At 47.7% G+C, this 16,333-nt stretch overlaps 4 protein-coding genes across 5 annotated transcripts; 2 read left to right on the top strand and 2 right to left on the bottom strand.

Annotated features, from left to right (window-relative positions):
* The first annotated feature begins 1,696 nt into the window (after positions 1-1,696).
* LOC131212570 (zinc finger protein 883) lies at positions 1,697-6,116 on the top strand. Its single transcript, XM_058206484.1, has 11 exons — positions 1,697-1,788; positions 2,045-2,200; positions 2,287-2,322; positions 2,406-2,444; positions 2,516-2,648; positions 2,724-2,818; positions 2,890-2,979; positions 3,053-3,429; positions 3,664-4,105; positions 4,242-4,412; positions 4,860-6,116. The coding sequence occupies exons 2-11, from the start codon at positions 2,120-2,122 to the stop codon at positions 5,052-5,054; spliced, it is 1,659 nt and encodes a 552-aa protein (XP_058062467.1). The 5' UTR covers positions 1,697-1,788; positions 2,045-2,119; the 3' UTR covers positions 5,055-6,116.
* LOC131212572 (protein Vhl) lies at positions 4,455-6,894 on the bottom strand. 2 transcript variants are annotated; one of them, XM_058206486.1, is made up of 3 exons: positions 6,778-6,894; positions 6,262-6,708; positions 4,455-5,532 (listed from the first exon to the last, which is right to left on the bottom strand). In XM_058206486.1, the coding sequence occupies exons 2-3, from the start codon at positions 6,667-6,669 to the stop codon at positions 5,497-5,499; spliced, it is 444 nt and encodes a 147-aa protein (XP_058062469.1). In that variant the 5' UTR covers positions 6,670-6,708; positions 6,778-6,894; the 3' UTR covers positions 4,455-5,496. The 2 variants fall into 2 exon arrangements, with proteins under 2 accessions (XP_058062469.1, XP_058062468.1); XM_058206485.1 differs by lacking the exon at positions 4,455-5,532 and having other exon boundaries at positions 5,760-6,708.
* A 209-nt stretch (positions 6,895-7,103) lies between these two features.
* Positions 7,104-8,742, bottom strand: LOC131207267 (uncharacterized). Its single transcript, XM_058199878.1, has 2 exons — positions 8,694-8,742; positions 7,104-8,461 (listed from the first exon to the last, which is right to left on the bottom strand). The coding sequence occupies exons 1-2, from the start codon at positions 8,740-8,742 to the stop codon at positions 7,104-7,106; spliced, it is 1,407 nt and encodes a 468-aa protein (XP_058055861.1).
* A 1,689-nt stretch (positions 8,743-10,431) lies between these two features.
* Positions 10,432-11,897, top strand: LOC131210856 (zwei Ig domain protein zig-8-like). Its single transcript, XM_058204162.1, has 6 exons — positions 10,432-10,511; positions 10,577-10,824; positions 10,888-11,101; positions 11,185-11,362; positions 11,552-11,688; positions 11,760-11,897. The coding sequence occupies exons 1-6, from the start codon at positions 10,439-10,441 to the stop codon at positions 11,870-11,872; spliced, it is 963 nt and encodes a 320-aa protein (XP_058060145.1). The 5' UTR covers positions 10,432-10,438; the 3' UTR covers positions 11,873-11,897.
* Positions 11,898-16,333: the final 4,436 nt, after the last annotated feature.

Raw genomic sequence — 16,333 nt, forward strand, 5'->3', positions numbered from 1 at the left:
GCCAAGATCTCGACCCGACGGGCCGCGGAACCTCGGGGCGAGTGATTAGAAGTGGTGGTGGAAAAAAATTAAACAACCTTCCCATTTAAACAACCGTCATATAATAACTTGCCGCCATGTGGAGCGCGAACATGGCCAACGGTAGCTCGGGGCTTGGGGCAGACAGGCTGGCTGGCTGGCTGGCTGGCTGGCTGGCTGGCGCCTTCCTTACCGTCTTCCTTTTAATTCCCGCAATAAAACTGTACTGTGTAAAAGTTAAATGCGGGACGGGCGCAACGTCGGAGTGTGCGGTATTTTATCCACCTCCCGGCACGGAACCGGCATCGAAAATGTTTTATTAAACAACGTTACACGTTGCGAAGCACGGCATCTGATGGGGATGTACTTTTCCCGATGCAACCGAATCGATGGTAATGCGTCGAAGGCTGTCACTGCGGTTGCGGTTTACAGGCCTGTCCGGCCACGAAACTCACTGTTGGAAATCAGCAAACGGGGTACGTGTTTTATACGGGCCCTTCAAGGATTCTGCTAGCTCACCTTTAAGAGCAAGACCGGCGGCACCGTCGGCACCGCTCCTTCCGTCGGAAGAAGTTTGCCGAATGCCGTCAGATCAGATGATGGGTACACGCATTGAAATCATCAATGAACGTAACATCGTTTACCGTTTGACGCGGCTCGGTCGCTAGTACACTCCGGAAGGCGCGCAGTACCACAGTATTAGTAAACCGGCGCGTGCTAGTGTATGTTTCCGGGCCGGGCCCACACATGCTCCGGCCAGTGTTTGCTATATGCTTCCCAGTCGCCAAACTCACACACTCGGAGCGCTTGTATCGCCGCTCGAAAGGCTCGTTTGGCGCGCACCATGTGATTTTACCCGTTCCGCGGATCGGGTGTGCACTATATACTAGCAGAGCGCGGAACCGGCACGAAGGGCGCCGAAAGTTTATCAAAATAAAGCCCACGGTCGGGCGGGGGGGCGGGTGTGTGCGAACTACTTGTTGTGCATGGAGTTTATTAAACAACGTTTTCCACGCTCCATTCTCCGTGTGGCTGGGGCTGATGCTTATTTAAAGGACCTGTTCGGTGGATGCACCACGGAAATGATTTTGAAAGGCCACCTTGCTGTCGCGCTGTAGATGAATGGTTTTAGTAGAAGTGTAATGTTCGTTTATGGAGCCATCTTCTCCAGCACATAACGAGACATTGAAAACGTATTTAACCTTGTACACTTGTCTTGATTTTTCTTCTTTACCCAAAGGACAACAGAAACATTGAATGCGCTTATATGGACATTGACACGTTATACCTTCAACTCCTTCTTTTGCTGAAGCAAGGTAAGGTAAGTATCGAAGGGTTCGTAAGATGTCTTTGCGGGTCTTAAAATAATCGGACTCGGATAAATAATGTACAAAAGCAGTATTTGTGGGCAATTTAAAAATAAAACAATTTAAGGTTGAGCTGTGAGCAATTCGAATCTTTGCTCTTCGATGTATGTCCTTTATATAACCATTTATTTGTTCTATAGCGATTCGGTATTTTTTGTCTAAAATATGCATTTCCAAAATAAAATTACATAAATTTTAAAAGATGAAATTTAAAGCAAAATAACGACTACAAGCTAAACCCTGGTGCGTACGGACTCAGCTAAACCCTGGTCCACACGCAAATTGTCAAGCAACTGGTTCTGTCAAACGAATTTTTTTCCGAATAATTGTGTTTACTTAGGAAAGCGTAATCGGAAAACAGTTTCTGGCGGTTTTATAATGTTTTGCTAAAGTGTACTTTGAGGTAAATTTACTTTGTACTGCGCTTAACTCGGTTCGGCCACGATTTGTGACGAGCGTGCAGACGAAGAGCGCTCAGTGAAGAAACGAGATCCCTCATTTTAGTGGTGCACTGGATGGACTTGTTCGGGTGCACGGGGAAGGCCCAAGGGAACGGGCGGAGAGAAGAACTGGGGAGATATTTTTAGACCACAAGAAACGACGCCTTGTGTTTTAGAAAAGTGTGTTTTAATGGCGTGTTTGTGTTTTCACCGTTCCAGTACCCTGGGTGGCCGTCGCTGGCTGAGCTGTCGCATTTACTCCGTGGTCAATGTCTTGAAGGAATCTCCAAAGGGATGATGCCCAACTTCTACGATGGTTCGCGTCCCACGATGGTGCCCACCAGCTCCAGTCTGCCGGTGCTGCTGGGAAACAACGTAAGTGTCGCTGCAAGGTCATAAATGTCCATCATATCACTAAATGTTCACTATGCTTACGACGCACACTCTCTCACCACATACAGGTAAACCAAGGGGACGCGAACTCAAAAAAGAACCTGGTAAGTATCTGCATCGCGCCTGCAACGTCATTTCAAATGGACAGTAACGTGATTTTGTATTTTGCGCCAAATTACGCCCACAGCTCCACTTCGATCTGGAAGCCACTCTGCAGACGATCGATGTAAGTATTTTCTGCTGCCTTGTGGGGCCAATCAATCCTGCATGAATTGACTTATGCTTTTTTACTTAAAGAACGAAGTGCTCGATGGCGAGGAAGGAAGCTGTCCGATTTGCAATAAAACGTTCAGCCGCAAAAGCTCGCTTTTGAACCACATCCGTAATCACTCGGCGGAGAAGAAATACGTTTGTGAATTTTGCCAGAAAGGTAGGCGGCGTCTAGTAGGCTCCGTTGAAGATGTCCTTTTTGTCCTACATTGCCCTGTTTGTATCTCTCCCTCAGGTTTCACACAGCAAGCCAATCTGCGTAATCACGTGCGTATTCACACCAACGAACGGCCATACGTTTGTGTCGACTGCGGGAAAGCCTTTACTCAGGTATGGCCACTAAGCGGGGTGTGATGGAAAATAATCAGCCGGCGATTATCCGACATCTTCATTCATTGCAGATTACGAATCTGAACAACCACAGACGATTGCATACAGGCGAAAGACCATACGTTTGTATAGAGTCAAATTGTGGCCGTTCGTTTGCGCAGGTACGTTAAATTTCCCCGCGCTGTAAAGGGGCCCACGGCACTGATGCGAGGTTTTTCCCGACCACACTTTCAGGTCACAAACTTGAACAACCACATGAAAACGCACCACAAGACCACCCTGTACGTATGCAACCAGTGCCCGCGCAAGTTTAGCCAAGTAACTCAATTGAACCTTCATTTAATTACCAACCACAGTTCGGCTAGGGGCTTTTTCTGTCCGCAGTGCCCAAACAAATCTTTCAAGCAGCAATCGCACCTGCAGCAGCACATGAAAATACACGGCACAAACTTCGGATACTCGTGCACCAAATGCGAGGAAAAGTTTATTCAAGAATCGCATCTCGTGCTGCACATGAAGCAGCACGGCGATTACGCCTGCACCATGTGCACGATGACCTTTAACGATGAGGTTCTGCTGAAGAAGCACGTACAAAGGCACATCGACGGGAGGTAAGAAATCGGTTTCTGCTGCAATTCTCTGCGTCTCTCGCGTTTCGTTTGCCGTGGTCCTCATCATCGATTTCCGTGCTCCTCGGCGTTGAATGGTGTTCGTTTGGGGTCACTCGAAGTGGCAACAAAAACACGGACGAGGGGTTTGCTTGTGTCCGTCCGCGTACCCGTTCGAGGCACAGGCACATTCCGTGACTAATCGTGTTCGGATTCGTGTTTCGATTCGTTCCCCAGATATCTAACCTGTCCGGTCATTAGCTGCGGCGAGGGTTTCACGATGAAAAACCACCTGACGAAGCACATGCAAATGCACCATCCCGCCGTTGATCTCAAAAAACTGGGCGGGCAGGCCGGTGCCAATAAGGCGCCGAAACACTTCTGCCATTACCACAACTGCAACGACTCGTTCGAAACGGCCGACGGGCTGAGCAATCACTTGCGCCTAGCGCACGGGCTCCCGGTCGGGTTGCCGCTGCCAGACGATAAAAAACTGATCCAACACGGACTGCACGGTTTGAACGGCATCGAACCGCCCCAGCACCTGATCCAGCAGCTGCACCCAGCCTCGGCCGTGATGAACGCCAGCTTTCAGTCATATCAGAATCAGATTAATCAGGCGAACCAGCAGCAAGAGAACGGTGGCGGGTCCGCCGATAGCAAGCAAAAGGTTCTCTCTGTGAGTTGTTGTTCGCAAATGCTTTTGATTGCCGTGTTGCGCAGAGATCTATTGTTTGTTGCACAAACACACAATTTGCTCCTCTTTAATACGCTTGACACTAATATGTTTCATTTAACGGACTGCTCCGGACTAGGTATCGGAGATGCTGAGCATCAATGATCATCTGAATCAACATCAGCAAGTGCAACATCAGCAGGCGCAGCAACATCAACAGAATCAGCACCATCAGCAGCAGCAACAACACCATCTGCAACAACGAAGCAGCGATATGGGCGTGAAAACCGACATCGACCAATCACTTGAAGTAAAGCATAAATCAAAATAAACTTTATCGTTTATAATTTGGCTAACACTAGTCTTCAGTTCCGATTTCTCTTAATCAATAACCCGCTTGTGTTCGTTTGGTTTGTAGTGCCGCTATCTTCTTTCGTGTCTCGTCGTCCTGTCTTCGTTTGCTTATGTATGATCATTATTTCTGTCGTGGATATCTGTCTACTTATATACTGACTATTGGCAGCTTAATAGTTTCCTAAAGCCATAACAGTACGCTTCGTCAGTTCTGGCATCTTTCGTTGGTTTGCTGTTGGTTATTTATTTTACACACCGGCTAGATAATGTATAACTTTTTGTTATCTTTATTTCTTCGCTTGTACTGCTTCATTTGCTATGTTTGCGTGTGCCTCTTGTTCGACATCGGCCACACACAGTGCTCCATTAACATTCTTTCCGTTTCCAAACCCCCCCAAACTAGGACAAAATGAACAATTTCAATCGCATTAAAACGGAGCTGCAAGCCAACATGCTGGCCCAGACGCAAAATCTGTTCGGCATCTCGGGCACACTGAACACGCTGGCGGCCCAGCCGAAACTGATCTGCAACTATTGCTATAACGTTTTCAAGACACCGCAAACACTGTCGCGGCACATTGAAAAGTTTCACAGTTAAATCTGTGCCGTGTGCCGTCGCTGGATCCGGTTTTTGGTTTTGCGTGTTTCGTTTTCCATACACTCGTCAATAATCCTCTCGGGACGCGACCGGGAGTGGAGATTTATCGCATTTACATTTGGCCGCCCTTCCCCGCCACACGGTAGCTACCATGTAACGTTTTAGTATACGTAACCGATCGACATGCTTAGGCGTAACTTTCATCCAATTACCAGTGTTATCCATCCTCCGAGTCTCTAATCGTTCTGTTACAAAACAAGGGTTCTAGCAGAAAATGGTTGAAACAGAAAACGAGGCATTGTTAATGGAACGCGAACAAACATGAAACTATTTGTACACCTTGCATCTCATAGGGTTTGTTTAGGGTCATTCATGATTATGCTCAAAAGACTGCACGTACTCTCTGTCTCTCTCGCGGGGTACGGGTGGCGTATTTTGGTGGTTACAAAACGAATTGCATAAGTTGTAGCGCATTTACCTTAAAGAAAGGAAATCCGAAAAGAAAACTTAGTTAAGGCAGCAGGGAATAAAAATGTTTCTACAAAAAAGTACAAAGTGAGCGAAAACAATTTTTAAATCAACTCTCGCGGACGAAGCAGTAGGAAGGGAATGTGAGCATAAGAAATATTTTCCCTCAGTTGCAACCCGTGTATTGACGAGCGACAATGATGTATTAATTGTAGGGCTAAAAACTTTTAACAATATATTTACCGGCGGCCATTTGTTGTTAGAAAAAAAACAGACCGACAGGCATAAAGAGAGAGAGAGAGAGAGAAAAAGATGTAAAAGTACTATTGAAACCCATTTAAATGTCTGAACCATTAACGTAGAAAGTGTGCCGGAACCACTTCGTCAACTCGTTAGAAAGGAGGAATGGTGTTCGTGTAGGATAAACGGAACAGTTTACGCCGTTGTTGAACATCTCTCACTGCTTTCGTATGAGCCTATACCGTGTAAACCGATTGAATGTAGAGTGAAGTATGTTTATGTCAAGTTCAACATAAATCCGGGGTACTTGAGGCAATACCTAGATTAATGAGAAATAAATGGAACTACTATTTCAACGCCCTGTCGCTTTTGGTCTTTGCTCAACGTGCTCTACTGATGGCTGATCATTTTTCTCAACGAAATAGCCATGGAGAGGACACTATGCTTCACCGACGGCCGCTTTATTTCGTCTCCGTCGTATCAGCTCCTGCACCAGTACCTTTGGAATCTCCAGTTCCCGCAGTGTATCCTCTTCGCGGGCCATCGACAGGATGCGCCACAAGCAATTCTCCCGTAGCGTGCGCACCGGAAAGTGGACGGTAATCTCCTTTCTTGCCAGCCTGCCATCGCCGTCGATATTCGTATACCACGGTTCCGGCATGAAAACCTGGTTGTGCCTCACGTGCATCCGCTCACCCGACACCTTATCTTGGAACATCCACGGGTGCGTAACGTACGTGTTGACCATGCAGTGGGCCGTGGGTTCCAGGGTCGTGTAATGAATCAGTTTGGCGGAATAGTTAACCCAAAACACGTCCACTGCCCGTAGCGTGGTGTTAACGAACTTCACGAACGATCGTATTTCCGAATGTTCCGACTTTAGCTCTTGATCTTGGTCCATCGCCATCGTCGGCGATGCTGAACGTCTTTCATCAACGTGAGTAGGCTGCGAAACATAGTGGAGTTGGTTAAAGAAATGGTTTATTTTTCCAACAATCGGCGTTGTCGTTCTTACATCTGCTCCCAGCGGTTTTACAGCGGGTTTTTAGCATTTTTATACTATTGTAAACACGAATAAAATCGATTCTTGAAACGCACTGCACAGTTTCACAGCAGTCCGCTCTGTATCAAAACAAACCGCTAAACGTCAAACGAGTGTTTTTAGTGACCAAGGTATTTACGTCAGAAGGTGAGAATATGAAGATTTTGAATATGAAAAAGTCCCTTTTCCGGGCCAATTTGGTTTATTTTATTCGTTCGACATCAAGATTTGATTAACATCACATTTCAAAGTAATTACTCTAAAAATGCTCACTATTTACGCTCTTTGGAACATCCTCCTCAGCCAGCCACATCATCTACCACCCAAGTGTACCGTTTGTTGGACTCGTTCAGCCGTTTCGATAGCAGATTGAGCTTCCCGTTGGCTTCGAGCTGACTAATGATCATGTTGATCTTTGCTCCCTTAACGCCCTTCGGTTCCTTAACGCCGTCCGATGCTGGTAGCTCTTCGAACGACAGTTTTTTCATCGCCTTTTTGCTTGGTTTCACATCGACGGGCTCAGCCGGCGAACGGTTAAATCTGTTCTTGAGCCAACTTTTCACTGGCCTATTACTCGACGTAGTTAATTGCGGGATTGCAGGGTTAACCGCGCAGAAGTCGGAGCTGGTCACGGGGGTCTCATTTTTCTTCCCCATCGATGGTGGTGAGTCTGTTTTTCCGCCATCCGGAACCACATCAGGCTCTACCGGTTTCGGGGTGCCCGGTTTGGGAGTATCGTACCCGTGCGTGTTTGCTGAACCGCCATTCTCTTTAGCGGGTGATACAACTTCCGTCTTCAAACACAGCGCTGGTTCCTCGTAAATTCCATCATCATGACTCATAGTGTGCAGATCTGTTTCATCGATACCGCACTGCTCCGGATACGGTGGTAAGGGCAGTTTTCGAATTGCATTACTACCCGTTCCCTCCACACGATCGGTCCTCTCGATCAGATTATTCTCAATCGCCACGATCCACTCATTCAGATCCTGGAAGCTGGGCGAAAGAAAGTGTACCTTTGAATCGGTGTGGGTATAGATCTGGAACAAATGTTTCTCATTGATGTGCTCGTTCAAGCTCAGGTCGAGCTTGAAACTCTTGATGAAGATCGTCTGGCAGGGTTTCAGATCGTTGTGACTATTGTACACCAGCAGCCACTTCCCGATCAGCCCAACGTAGTATTTTTTGAATTGATCGAAAAACAAGCGCTTTTCTTGCTTGAACAAGGTACCATGCTTTGGTGACTGCTGCAGCCGCAAATGCGACGCTGGGAGGCCACTAAACGGACACTGATGTTCGTCCGTAACACTTTCGGCTGTCTTGAGCGTTGGAGAAACCTCCCCACAGGTCTCGTCTTGCTGGCACTCGTCGTAAAGAATCTGATCGGTAGTGAGCTCGTACGTGTTTTCTTGTGGCTCCAGTGAATTTGGACCATCGATCGAATCCTGTGCCGCTTCAACATCCTCCGTCGTGTCATCGATGCTGGCCGAAGATGAGCCAATGGTGGCCTTGGGAGTATTGCTACCACTCATGTCCAAATAGGCACCTTCTTCTTCTTCTTCTTGGTGTTGATCCGGCGGACACTTTGGGGCAACGTTTAGAGCTGAGCCCAGCCGTACGGTCTTTTCGATCCGTCCCAATAATCCCTCACACTGGGCTTTCAATGTGGCACGTGTAACTTCGCGGGAGTCGTCGGGAAGCAGATTCAAATAAATTCTATCGCCCAACTCCGATGGCTGTGGGTGGCCTTTCGAATCATCACACTTTACCACTTCACTCGCATTGTAGGGATCTTCTCCGCACAAGTATTGATGGATCACTGCCAACAAACAAACCGATCGCATTAGAACAGCCGATCCTTGGGAAATGTAATGAAAATCGAACAATACCTTTCAGAAACTGAACACACTCCTGCAGCAGCACCTTGGGCGATTCCATTCCCCCGTCGACCAATTTACTACAATCTTGGACGATCTGGAAACTTACTTCTACCATCCTTCTACCATGCTAACACGTTTGTGGCTCAATCAGAACTGAATCGGACCAAACCGGAGTCAGATTGCGGCTGTTGCCGTTTTGACTCCTGCTGAGCCAGTTATTTTTGTTCCGTGTCGCTCAACCTGCCAGCACGCGGTCAGAATCGAATTCCGCCTGAAACTGTCTACCGCGTGAATAACTCTTTGTCTCTTGACTCCGCGTGTCTATGAATAGCAGACGTGTGTCGAAGAATTAATTTTGGAGTTCAATATAAGAATGAAATATAGCGAGCGCGATCGTTTGCACTGATCGATCCTTCGATGAGTGTATAAAATAATGAAAATGGCAATGAATGCTCTTTTGCAACCAAACGTCCGTTAATGTTAAGAGAATTCAAACAGAAACGGTACCTTTCTTCCATCGTCCTTAACGCGTTCATTCATACGGTGGCCACCGTCGGCGTCGGCGCACTCCACGCTGGGATGGAATTTTCGTCCTCGACGCGCTCTCGGAGCACTTTTGCTCGCAAACTTTCGCAGTACATACATACACATTTCTTACAGCATCACGGGCATCCCTTTTCCCAAAAGCTTCGAATAAATAGACCACCATATCACTACCAATTTCGAGCCCAGTCGAGTGTTGGAACTAGTTTGGCCAGTGTTTCGGCATAATAGCGAGGCGGTCGTCTATTGCGCCAATTTGCAGACTCCGAGACGTGGCCGCCACAGCTCTTTTCTACAGATCCTCCTTCGCAGTCAACATGTTACGATAGTCCTTGCGGTCCTTGGGGCCTAGTTCGTGGAAGTGATTCCCCTTTTTCTGCCCACGGTAAGCGATGCGAGTTTGTGTTATGTTTGCCAGACCATCCTAATCGGTGCGGTTAACGATTGTCCAGGAAAATCGAGTCCAGTAACAATAGTGGCAGAGTGCGTTGGAAAGAGTGTGCATAAAGCGCTTTGTCTGTGCCTCGAGGACCGGAGAGTGATGTGACCGAAACCGGATCCCTATGTACACCCGGAGGCTGGCGCAGGAGAATCTTGGAGAACGTGCTCCTTCAGAAGCACAATATAAGAAGAAGCAAAAAAGATATAAAATGCGTATTGTGCGCTACTACGTGATGCGATTGTAGGTAAGCATAAAACGAGGACGCAATCACTGCCCGTGGCACTAATCGAGATCGAAAAATCTGGGGTAACTGGGCTCTAACATTCCTGGAACGTTCCGATTGGAGCGCCCCTTACACTGCGCTCCGATAATTGGTTGGTTGTGGTGGCTTACATACTGCGGAATTATTGATTAATGCACTGTGGCACGTACGGAATCGAATCATGGTTCAATTGATTACGGGTGCATAATTAGAGTGGATTCGGTCGGAATGATAAAATTAGTGGACAGTAAACAATTCATGGCCCTCTTTCAGATCCGAACCGCAAGAAGCAACTCCCCGAACCCGATTGTATCCTGTTCTCTGTGAAGCTTTTTGCTCTAGAAAAATGTGATCCTTCGGGAGGGTGGGCCACAACAGCAACACAGATCCGTGACGCCCGGAAGCCCGGCGCTGGCCATAGTGATTAGACCGTGTGAAATCGAACCGTAATCGAACGGCACGGAGCAACGTAAACCTATCGCAGAGGAATAATCATACTATGCTGCTATGAAGAGCTTGGCCAATGAATTAGCGGCAATCTACCTTTTGCTGCACTGCTACGTGTCAGGATCGGTGCTGAGTGAGTGATCCCCGAGGTGCATTCGTGTCCGTGGAGTCAACACAACTTTCTCCGACTCGTTGCAGAAAATGTCGCCACGTTGCAGTCGAGCGGTCCGTTCATGAGTTTGCCACGAAACTTTTGGCAGGAGATATCGGTGCCCTACACCGATCTGCCCAGCGAGGACGACGAGCAGGAGGATGAGTCGGTCGAGAGCACCACCCACGATCCGTACCCCTTTTTCGACGACTCCAACATGACTACCAACGTGACCACGCAGCTCGGAAGCGACGTCTATCTACACTGCCGCGTGAATGATCTGCGCGAGCGAACGGTTAGTGATCGGACGGGTTCTGGCTCCGACCGCCGTGTTCACCAATTGTCTGCGCCTTTCCAGGTGTCCTGGGTACGGCGGAAGGGTGACGAAATCCATCTGATCACCGTCGGCCGGCAGACGTACAGTAGCGACTCGCGCTACTCGCTCCAATACCAGCCACCGAACGACTGGCAGCTGCTGATCCAGTACTCGAACGAGCGCGACGAAGGCCACTACGAGTGCCAAATATCATCCTACCCGCCGTTGGTCTATCTTGTGTATTTGATCGTTGTCGGTGAGTTGCGGGGCCCGGGGCCATTGTTCGTCTTGAATCGTGCTACTTATAAGCGCTAATCTTTTTGCAATCCCCCCCCAAAGTACCAAGGGTGGAGATCATCGACGAGAGGGGCCAGGCAACGCTGGACAAATTCTACAAGGCCGGCAGCACGATCGAACTGAAGTGCATCATCAGCCGGGTGCCGCAACCGACCAGCTACGTCACCTGGAAGCACGGCATGCGAATGCTCAACTACGACACGAGCCGCGGTGGCATCAGGTAACGCCGGACTCCACTAGACCCTCCGCTAGTCCGTTTCCTGTTTGTGGAGCTATAAATACGAGGCTTGATAGTTTTGTTCTAAAAATATGCATGAGTTGAATCGGGGCGATAACACAAAGTGTGTCGATCGGCAGCACACTCGGAACACTAACCACCACCGCGCGTACTCTCTTGGTTCGATTGCAGCGTGAAGACGGATCTGCTGCCCGGTGGCGCCATGAGTCGGCTCTACATTGCGAACGCTAATCGGTACGATTCCGGCAACTACACTTGCGCGCTGGCCGATATCGCCCAGGCCATGGTATCAGTGCACGTTTTGAACGGTATGTAGAGCGCCGCCCTTTGCGCCGCCACTGGCTTCCTACTGACTGACCTCTGTGTCTGCGTCCCACAGGAGAGAATCCTGCCGCGATGCAGCATGGTGGGGCCGCACAGGTCTTGACCCACCAGGTCCCCCGGATCGCTGCCCTCATCGTGCTGACGGCCACCACGCTACGCAGCCGGTGACTGTAAGTGCGGGTCTCAACGTCGAGGATTTTTTCGATCGCGCCTAAGGATACGAAGGATTCGTCAGTCGACGACCGTAAGCGGAATCGATTTGTGGCAAACATATCAGCACCAACGTTCGTTTGCAACGAAACCGGCCCCCCGCGGGTGGCTAGGCGCCCCAGAAGAAACCCTCCCCCGTACGATGATCTTGCCCCGCCGCCGTCGGGGTTGTAATTTTACGAACACAAATACGAGGAATGCCTGCAGTATCTGCTCTGGACATTCTGGAATCCCGACAGTACGTCGAACCATGGTTGTATTAGCTCTAAAGGTTGAGTATTTTTTCTAAATTACACAATATAAATGTAATACTCTAGCCCCTAAGAGCACGCCCCGCGCACCGGCGGCTGGCGTGTAGATATGTGAAACAAATTAGTACGACATTTTATATTTTCGCTCAAATTCGGCCTGGACGAGTCGAGTGGGTCGTTGCACCAAACCGTCAACAGTAATATGTAGAGACAAGGTTGTGATTTAGGATCGTGAAGCTGAGTGAGATTTCCTCCCCCCGGCCCAGATGAGTGAGAAACCCCGGCGATGGCGGAGCAGGTGGATAGAAGAATGATTAAATATACATATATCGACTACCTAGTAAACTGGCCAAGAAGCGCTCGAAGCGACGCGCCAAAAACAGCAATATTTGTACACACTTCCATCGACGTTTCTGCTCTCCGTTACTGCATTACTAACTGCACACCGAGCTGTGCAGTTCGTGCATCGTAACCAAACTCCATAGGCGTAATGATATCAGTCTTGGGTTGTGATTAGAATTAAAACAGCTATCGAACGAAACAGAGGGAGTCATATTGGTGTGCCCGTGTGCTCATAGCGATGCTCATCAGGTAGAGACACACCACCAGCCCCGGTGGGTGACGAAGGTTGACGCCCGCTTCTACAACAAAAACAGATTTTCCTCCGATCGTCGATCTCCGTGTGCGCTATGAATGTGTATCCTTCTGGAACAAAAACAGGCATATCCCTTTTCACATTTTCACCCACACCACACATTCCATTTCTTTGTGCCCTCGCACCTATTGCACGTGTCTAGAGGCCAGTAACGAGCCGAACGAAGATTAGCATAATGATTACCCTGTTTCATGATAACGTTCAACGGTTTAATAAGCAAATCATTTGAATACTGGTCATGCAAAAATATCACCACGGCAAGCTACTTGTGCTACTATTGATACACCCACGCACACACCCACATACACACGCGCACTCTATTACTATTATCGCTACTACTAACCGTAAGTGTTGTCCACGTGATTCAATTTTATATGTGACGGAGCCTGCGGCCCCGCCAGCTGCCGGCAACGGAAAAAGGACGAACCACGGGAAGTGATGGAACCATTTCGGACCGCATTCGCGTGTCCTGCGTGTCCGCGTAAGGCAAACAACAGCCGCGAGCACAAGGAAAACATAATATGGCGCTTACAAACTGGAAATTCGAGTGAAATTTAGCACGTAAGGACCCGTAACGTTTGTTATCTTTTTTGCCATTGTGTAATCCGGCGCCCCCGGTCCCGGTGTGCAATAACTACTACTAGCCGTGTTGTCTAAGTCGTGTTCTAGTGGACATTAAAGCAAAGCAGCCAACGAATGATAAGCTAGCGAATGTTACGTAACAGTTGGTAGGACTCCTCCGCTCAGCTAGAGGTCGCGGTCCCGAGTGTGTGGCGAAGGCCAAACACCACAGGCAGGCAGAATGTTAGAACTGTTAGCTGCGTGTCGTAGAAGAAAAAAGATTACTGAAATGGCAGCGATAAAGGCGCGCCGGTCGGAAGTGCATCAACAATGCAACGCCCAGAGAGTGAGAAAGAATTCGTCCCCGGGAAGCGGTGGGCAATCGGAGACCGGCTAACAAACAAATATAATAAAGATTAAAACACGTACACATAAACAACCAGAAACTAACCATTGAGTGAGCCATTTAGATAACTCTAGTATCAGTTTATACGACGGAGAGCGAGGGTGAAACCCTCCCGCAAGTGTTGTGACGCGTATTATTTCAGATGTTTTATTTTTCATATAAAAAAAACATAAATAAACAAAAAGTGAACAAACAAAAAAACATATAAAAATAATGCAGCAAACGCTACACTAACTAAGTAAACATAATTTTTATAATCAGATGTATTATTATACACAGACGCACACACAATGGAATAGTAAATGCATATAAAAAGGATACAATAGTACATATTGAAAAGAAAACAAGGAAAAAACGAGAGTGTTTGATTGTGTTTTTGGCATTGGTTTTAAAAATAACGAAGCAGTATTTAAAAAAAACTGATGTAAAATTATGGTTGTGGTCAACGCTGAGCATATGATATATATAAATATATATTAAAAAAGGAATAACGAAACGAAGCACTATAATGTATAATGTATTGTATCTTTACAAGAACAAATCTAACAACTATGAAATGGAACAAATAAAGTATTCAAAAATTATATGTCATCTAACCAACGCCTCTGTGCCGTGGCTCTCGTTCGTTGGCGTACGTCCACCCGGGCGCCCGGGATTCTCTTCATCTTTACCGACCGCAGCGGGAACCATTTCTTTCTCCTGCCGGTGACGGCTGGAGCCCGCCAGGGACTCTGGGACACACTGCACTGTAATGCGCGTGTCTTTGTGTATAATAGAGAGAGTTTTATTTATTTCGTATCGTTAGCTTCAATAAATATGTTTGTTGTAAAAATAGATGTTTCCAAAAAACTTCCTACTTCCTATTTGGCAAGATATTTCGTGTTTTCCTTTTCCTTTTATTACTGCAGGTATTTCCCTCTACTCGCACACAGGTGCACTGCGGTCAGCCCGGTGGCGCATTACCGTGTGGAGTCGAGGGGACGATACTACTCTGGTCGGGTCGGGTCGGGTCGGGATGTCGGCTTTGAAAGAGTGGAACGAGTGAGGGCGCCCGTTTCACACCGTCCGGTTCTCGTTATTAATACTGTGGTTCACGTTGGCCACCAATTGTCTCACCTTCACACAATCGTGGCCTGCTTTCGCTACCTTCCTACGCGTCCCGGTCCGGTTCCGCGTCCGGCGCATGGAAAAGATTGCTATCAAAAATAGTTTAACACATTCCTGAGCCTGAGCCACACAACACACGATTCCGATTCCAAATTGAGCAACTGGCAACTGCTGGTGTGTTACAGTTTTTTAGGGATTGCGTTTCACCGCACGTCTGAGCAAATAGTAGTTTCGATGGAGCATTTAAAGGGGGTTTGCTGGTTGAGTTTGGTGGTTTCTGAATTAGTTGAATGCTTTTTTTCTCGAGCTTTATGAGCACAATAGCAAATTGGCGGAGCAATCAGTTCCTCAAAGCAAGGACGACCAAATAAGATTAGTAGAGTTTTGGTAACGTCTCAGCAATGAATATATACTTTGTTGGATGTTTTTGTATAAAACGCACACAAACACACACACACACACACACACACAAGAAGGAAATTTGTCACAATCAAACAGGACGCGCGCGCTGCGACTGATGGAAGAAGAGGAAAGCCGCCGTCGGCACGTGGGGCGCCCTGGCGCTCTAGTTAATAATTAATGATTGCTTTACATTAGTAACATTAGTTTGAATTGAAAGTGGTACACCGTCACGATCGTTTCTTTACGTATTTCTCCGGGACGGTCAATGAGCGAAATGGTGAACGTAGCAAAGTTAGAGCCCTGTCCGTGCTAGAGCCGTTTGTTAAAAGTTTGAACTCAACGTAAGGCATAAACTCAAAGAAAAACAGCTTGACTAGGCATTTCTTTAATGGAAGCTCCCGGATCTCGGTTGGCTGCGGATTTACTCAGAGATTTGGCAAGATTTGTTCGTTCTTTTTCCTCTTGTTTTTATCACTTCACACGGCACGGCGAGGCAACAGCTTCCAGCTTCGGCCCGTGGTAAGGTACTTTCGTGTACCAGTGTGGCAACTTAACTACATCTTCTGTTTCGCACAGAAACCAAACATAAAACGCAACTCGTAAGAGGCAAGCAACAGACGTCATTTTATGACGCCCGGGTGGGGTTAATAAACGAGCGATGCTTTCAATTTTACAATAAAAACGCACACAACACCACGTACTGCCGGGTGGCGTGGTACAAAGGGAGCAAGATTTAACGGTCACTGAACAGGACAAACAGAAATAGTAAGACGAGGCTATAGGCCGAGGCTCGCGCGTTTGCGGGCGGGCAACATGACGTGTGTTTTCGTGTCTCTTGTTTTTGTTTTGCTTGCTTCATCACAGAATGGCATTCGTTTAGCGTTGAATCGCCCCGTGTGGTCGTGTTCCGCGTTCTGCAGGGTCTAAAATGTCTATGTCGTAAAAGCTGATTGGTACATTAAATTACTTTCCGGTCCCGTTTGCACTCTTTCTCTCTCTCTCTCTCTCTCTCTCTCTCTCTCTCTCTCTCTCTCTCT

The sequence above is a fragment of the Anopheles bellator genome, chromosome 2 (assembly GCF_943735745.2).
Source record: "Anopheles bellator chromosome 2, idAnoBellAS_SP24_06.2, whole genome shotgun sequence".
Lineage (NCBI taxonomy): Eukaryota > Metazoa > Arthropoda > Insecta > Diptera > Culicidae > Anopheles > Anopheles bellator.

Bases quoted from the DNA above. Each gene is read 5' to 3' on its own strand.
- LOC131212572 (XM_058206485.1), bottom strand. From the start codon at position 6,669: ATGGCGATGGACCAAGATCAAGAGCTAAAGTCGGAACATTCGGAAATA.
- LOC131207267 (XM_058199878.1), bottom strand. From the start codon at position 8,742: ATGGAATCGCCCAAGGTGCTGCTGCAGGAGTGTGTTCAGTTTCTGAAA. The intron at 8,462-8,693 runs GTATTGTTCGAT...CCACATTGAAAG, and splicing joins GTGTGTTCAGTTTCTGAAAG to CCCAGTGTGAGGGATTATTG.
- LOC131210856 (XM_058204162.1), top strand. From the start codon at position 10,439: ATGAAGAGCTTGGCCAATGAATTAGCGGCAATCTACCTTTTGCTGCAC. The intron at 10,825-10,887 runs GTTAGTGATCGG...GCGCCTTTCCAG, and splicing joins ATGATCTGCGCGAGCGAACG to GTGTCCTGGGTACGGCGGAA. The intron at 11,689-11,759 runs GTATGTAGAGCG...TGCGTCCCACAG, and splicing joins ATCAGTGCACGTTTTGAACG to GAGAGAATCCTGCCGCGATG.
- LOC131212570 (XM_058206484.1), top strand. From the start codon at position 2,120: ATGATGCCCAACTTCTACGATGGTTCGCGTCCCACGATGGTGCCCACC. The intron at 2,649-2,723 runs GTAGGCGGCGTC...TCTCTCCCTCAG, and splicing joins TTGTGAATTTTGCCAGAAAG to GTTTCACACAGCAAGCCAAT. The intron at 4,413-4,859 runs GTAAAGCATAAA...CCCCCAAACTAG, and splicing joins ACATCGACCAATCACTTGAA to GACAAAATGAACAATTTCAA.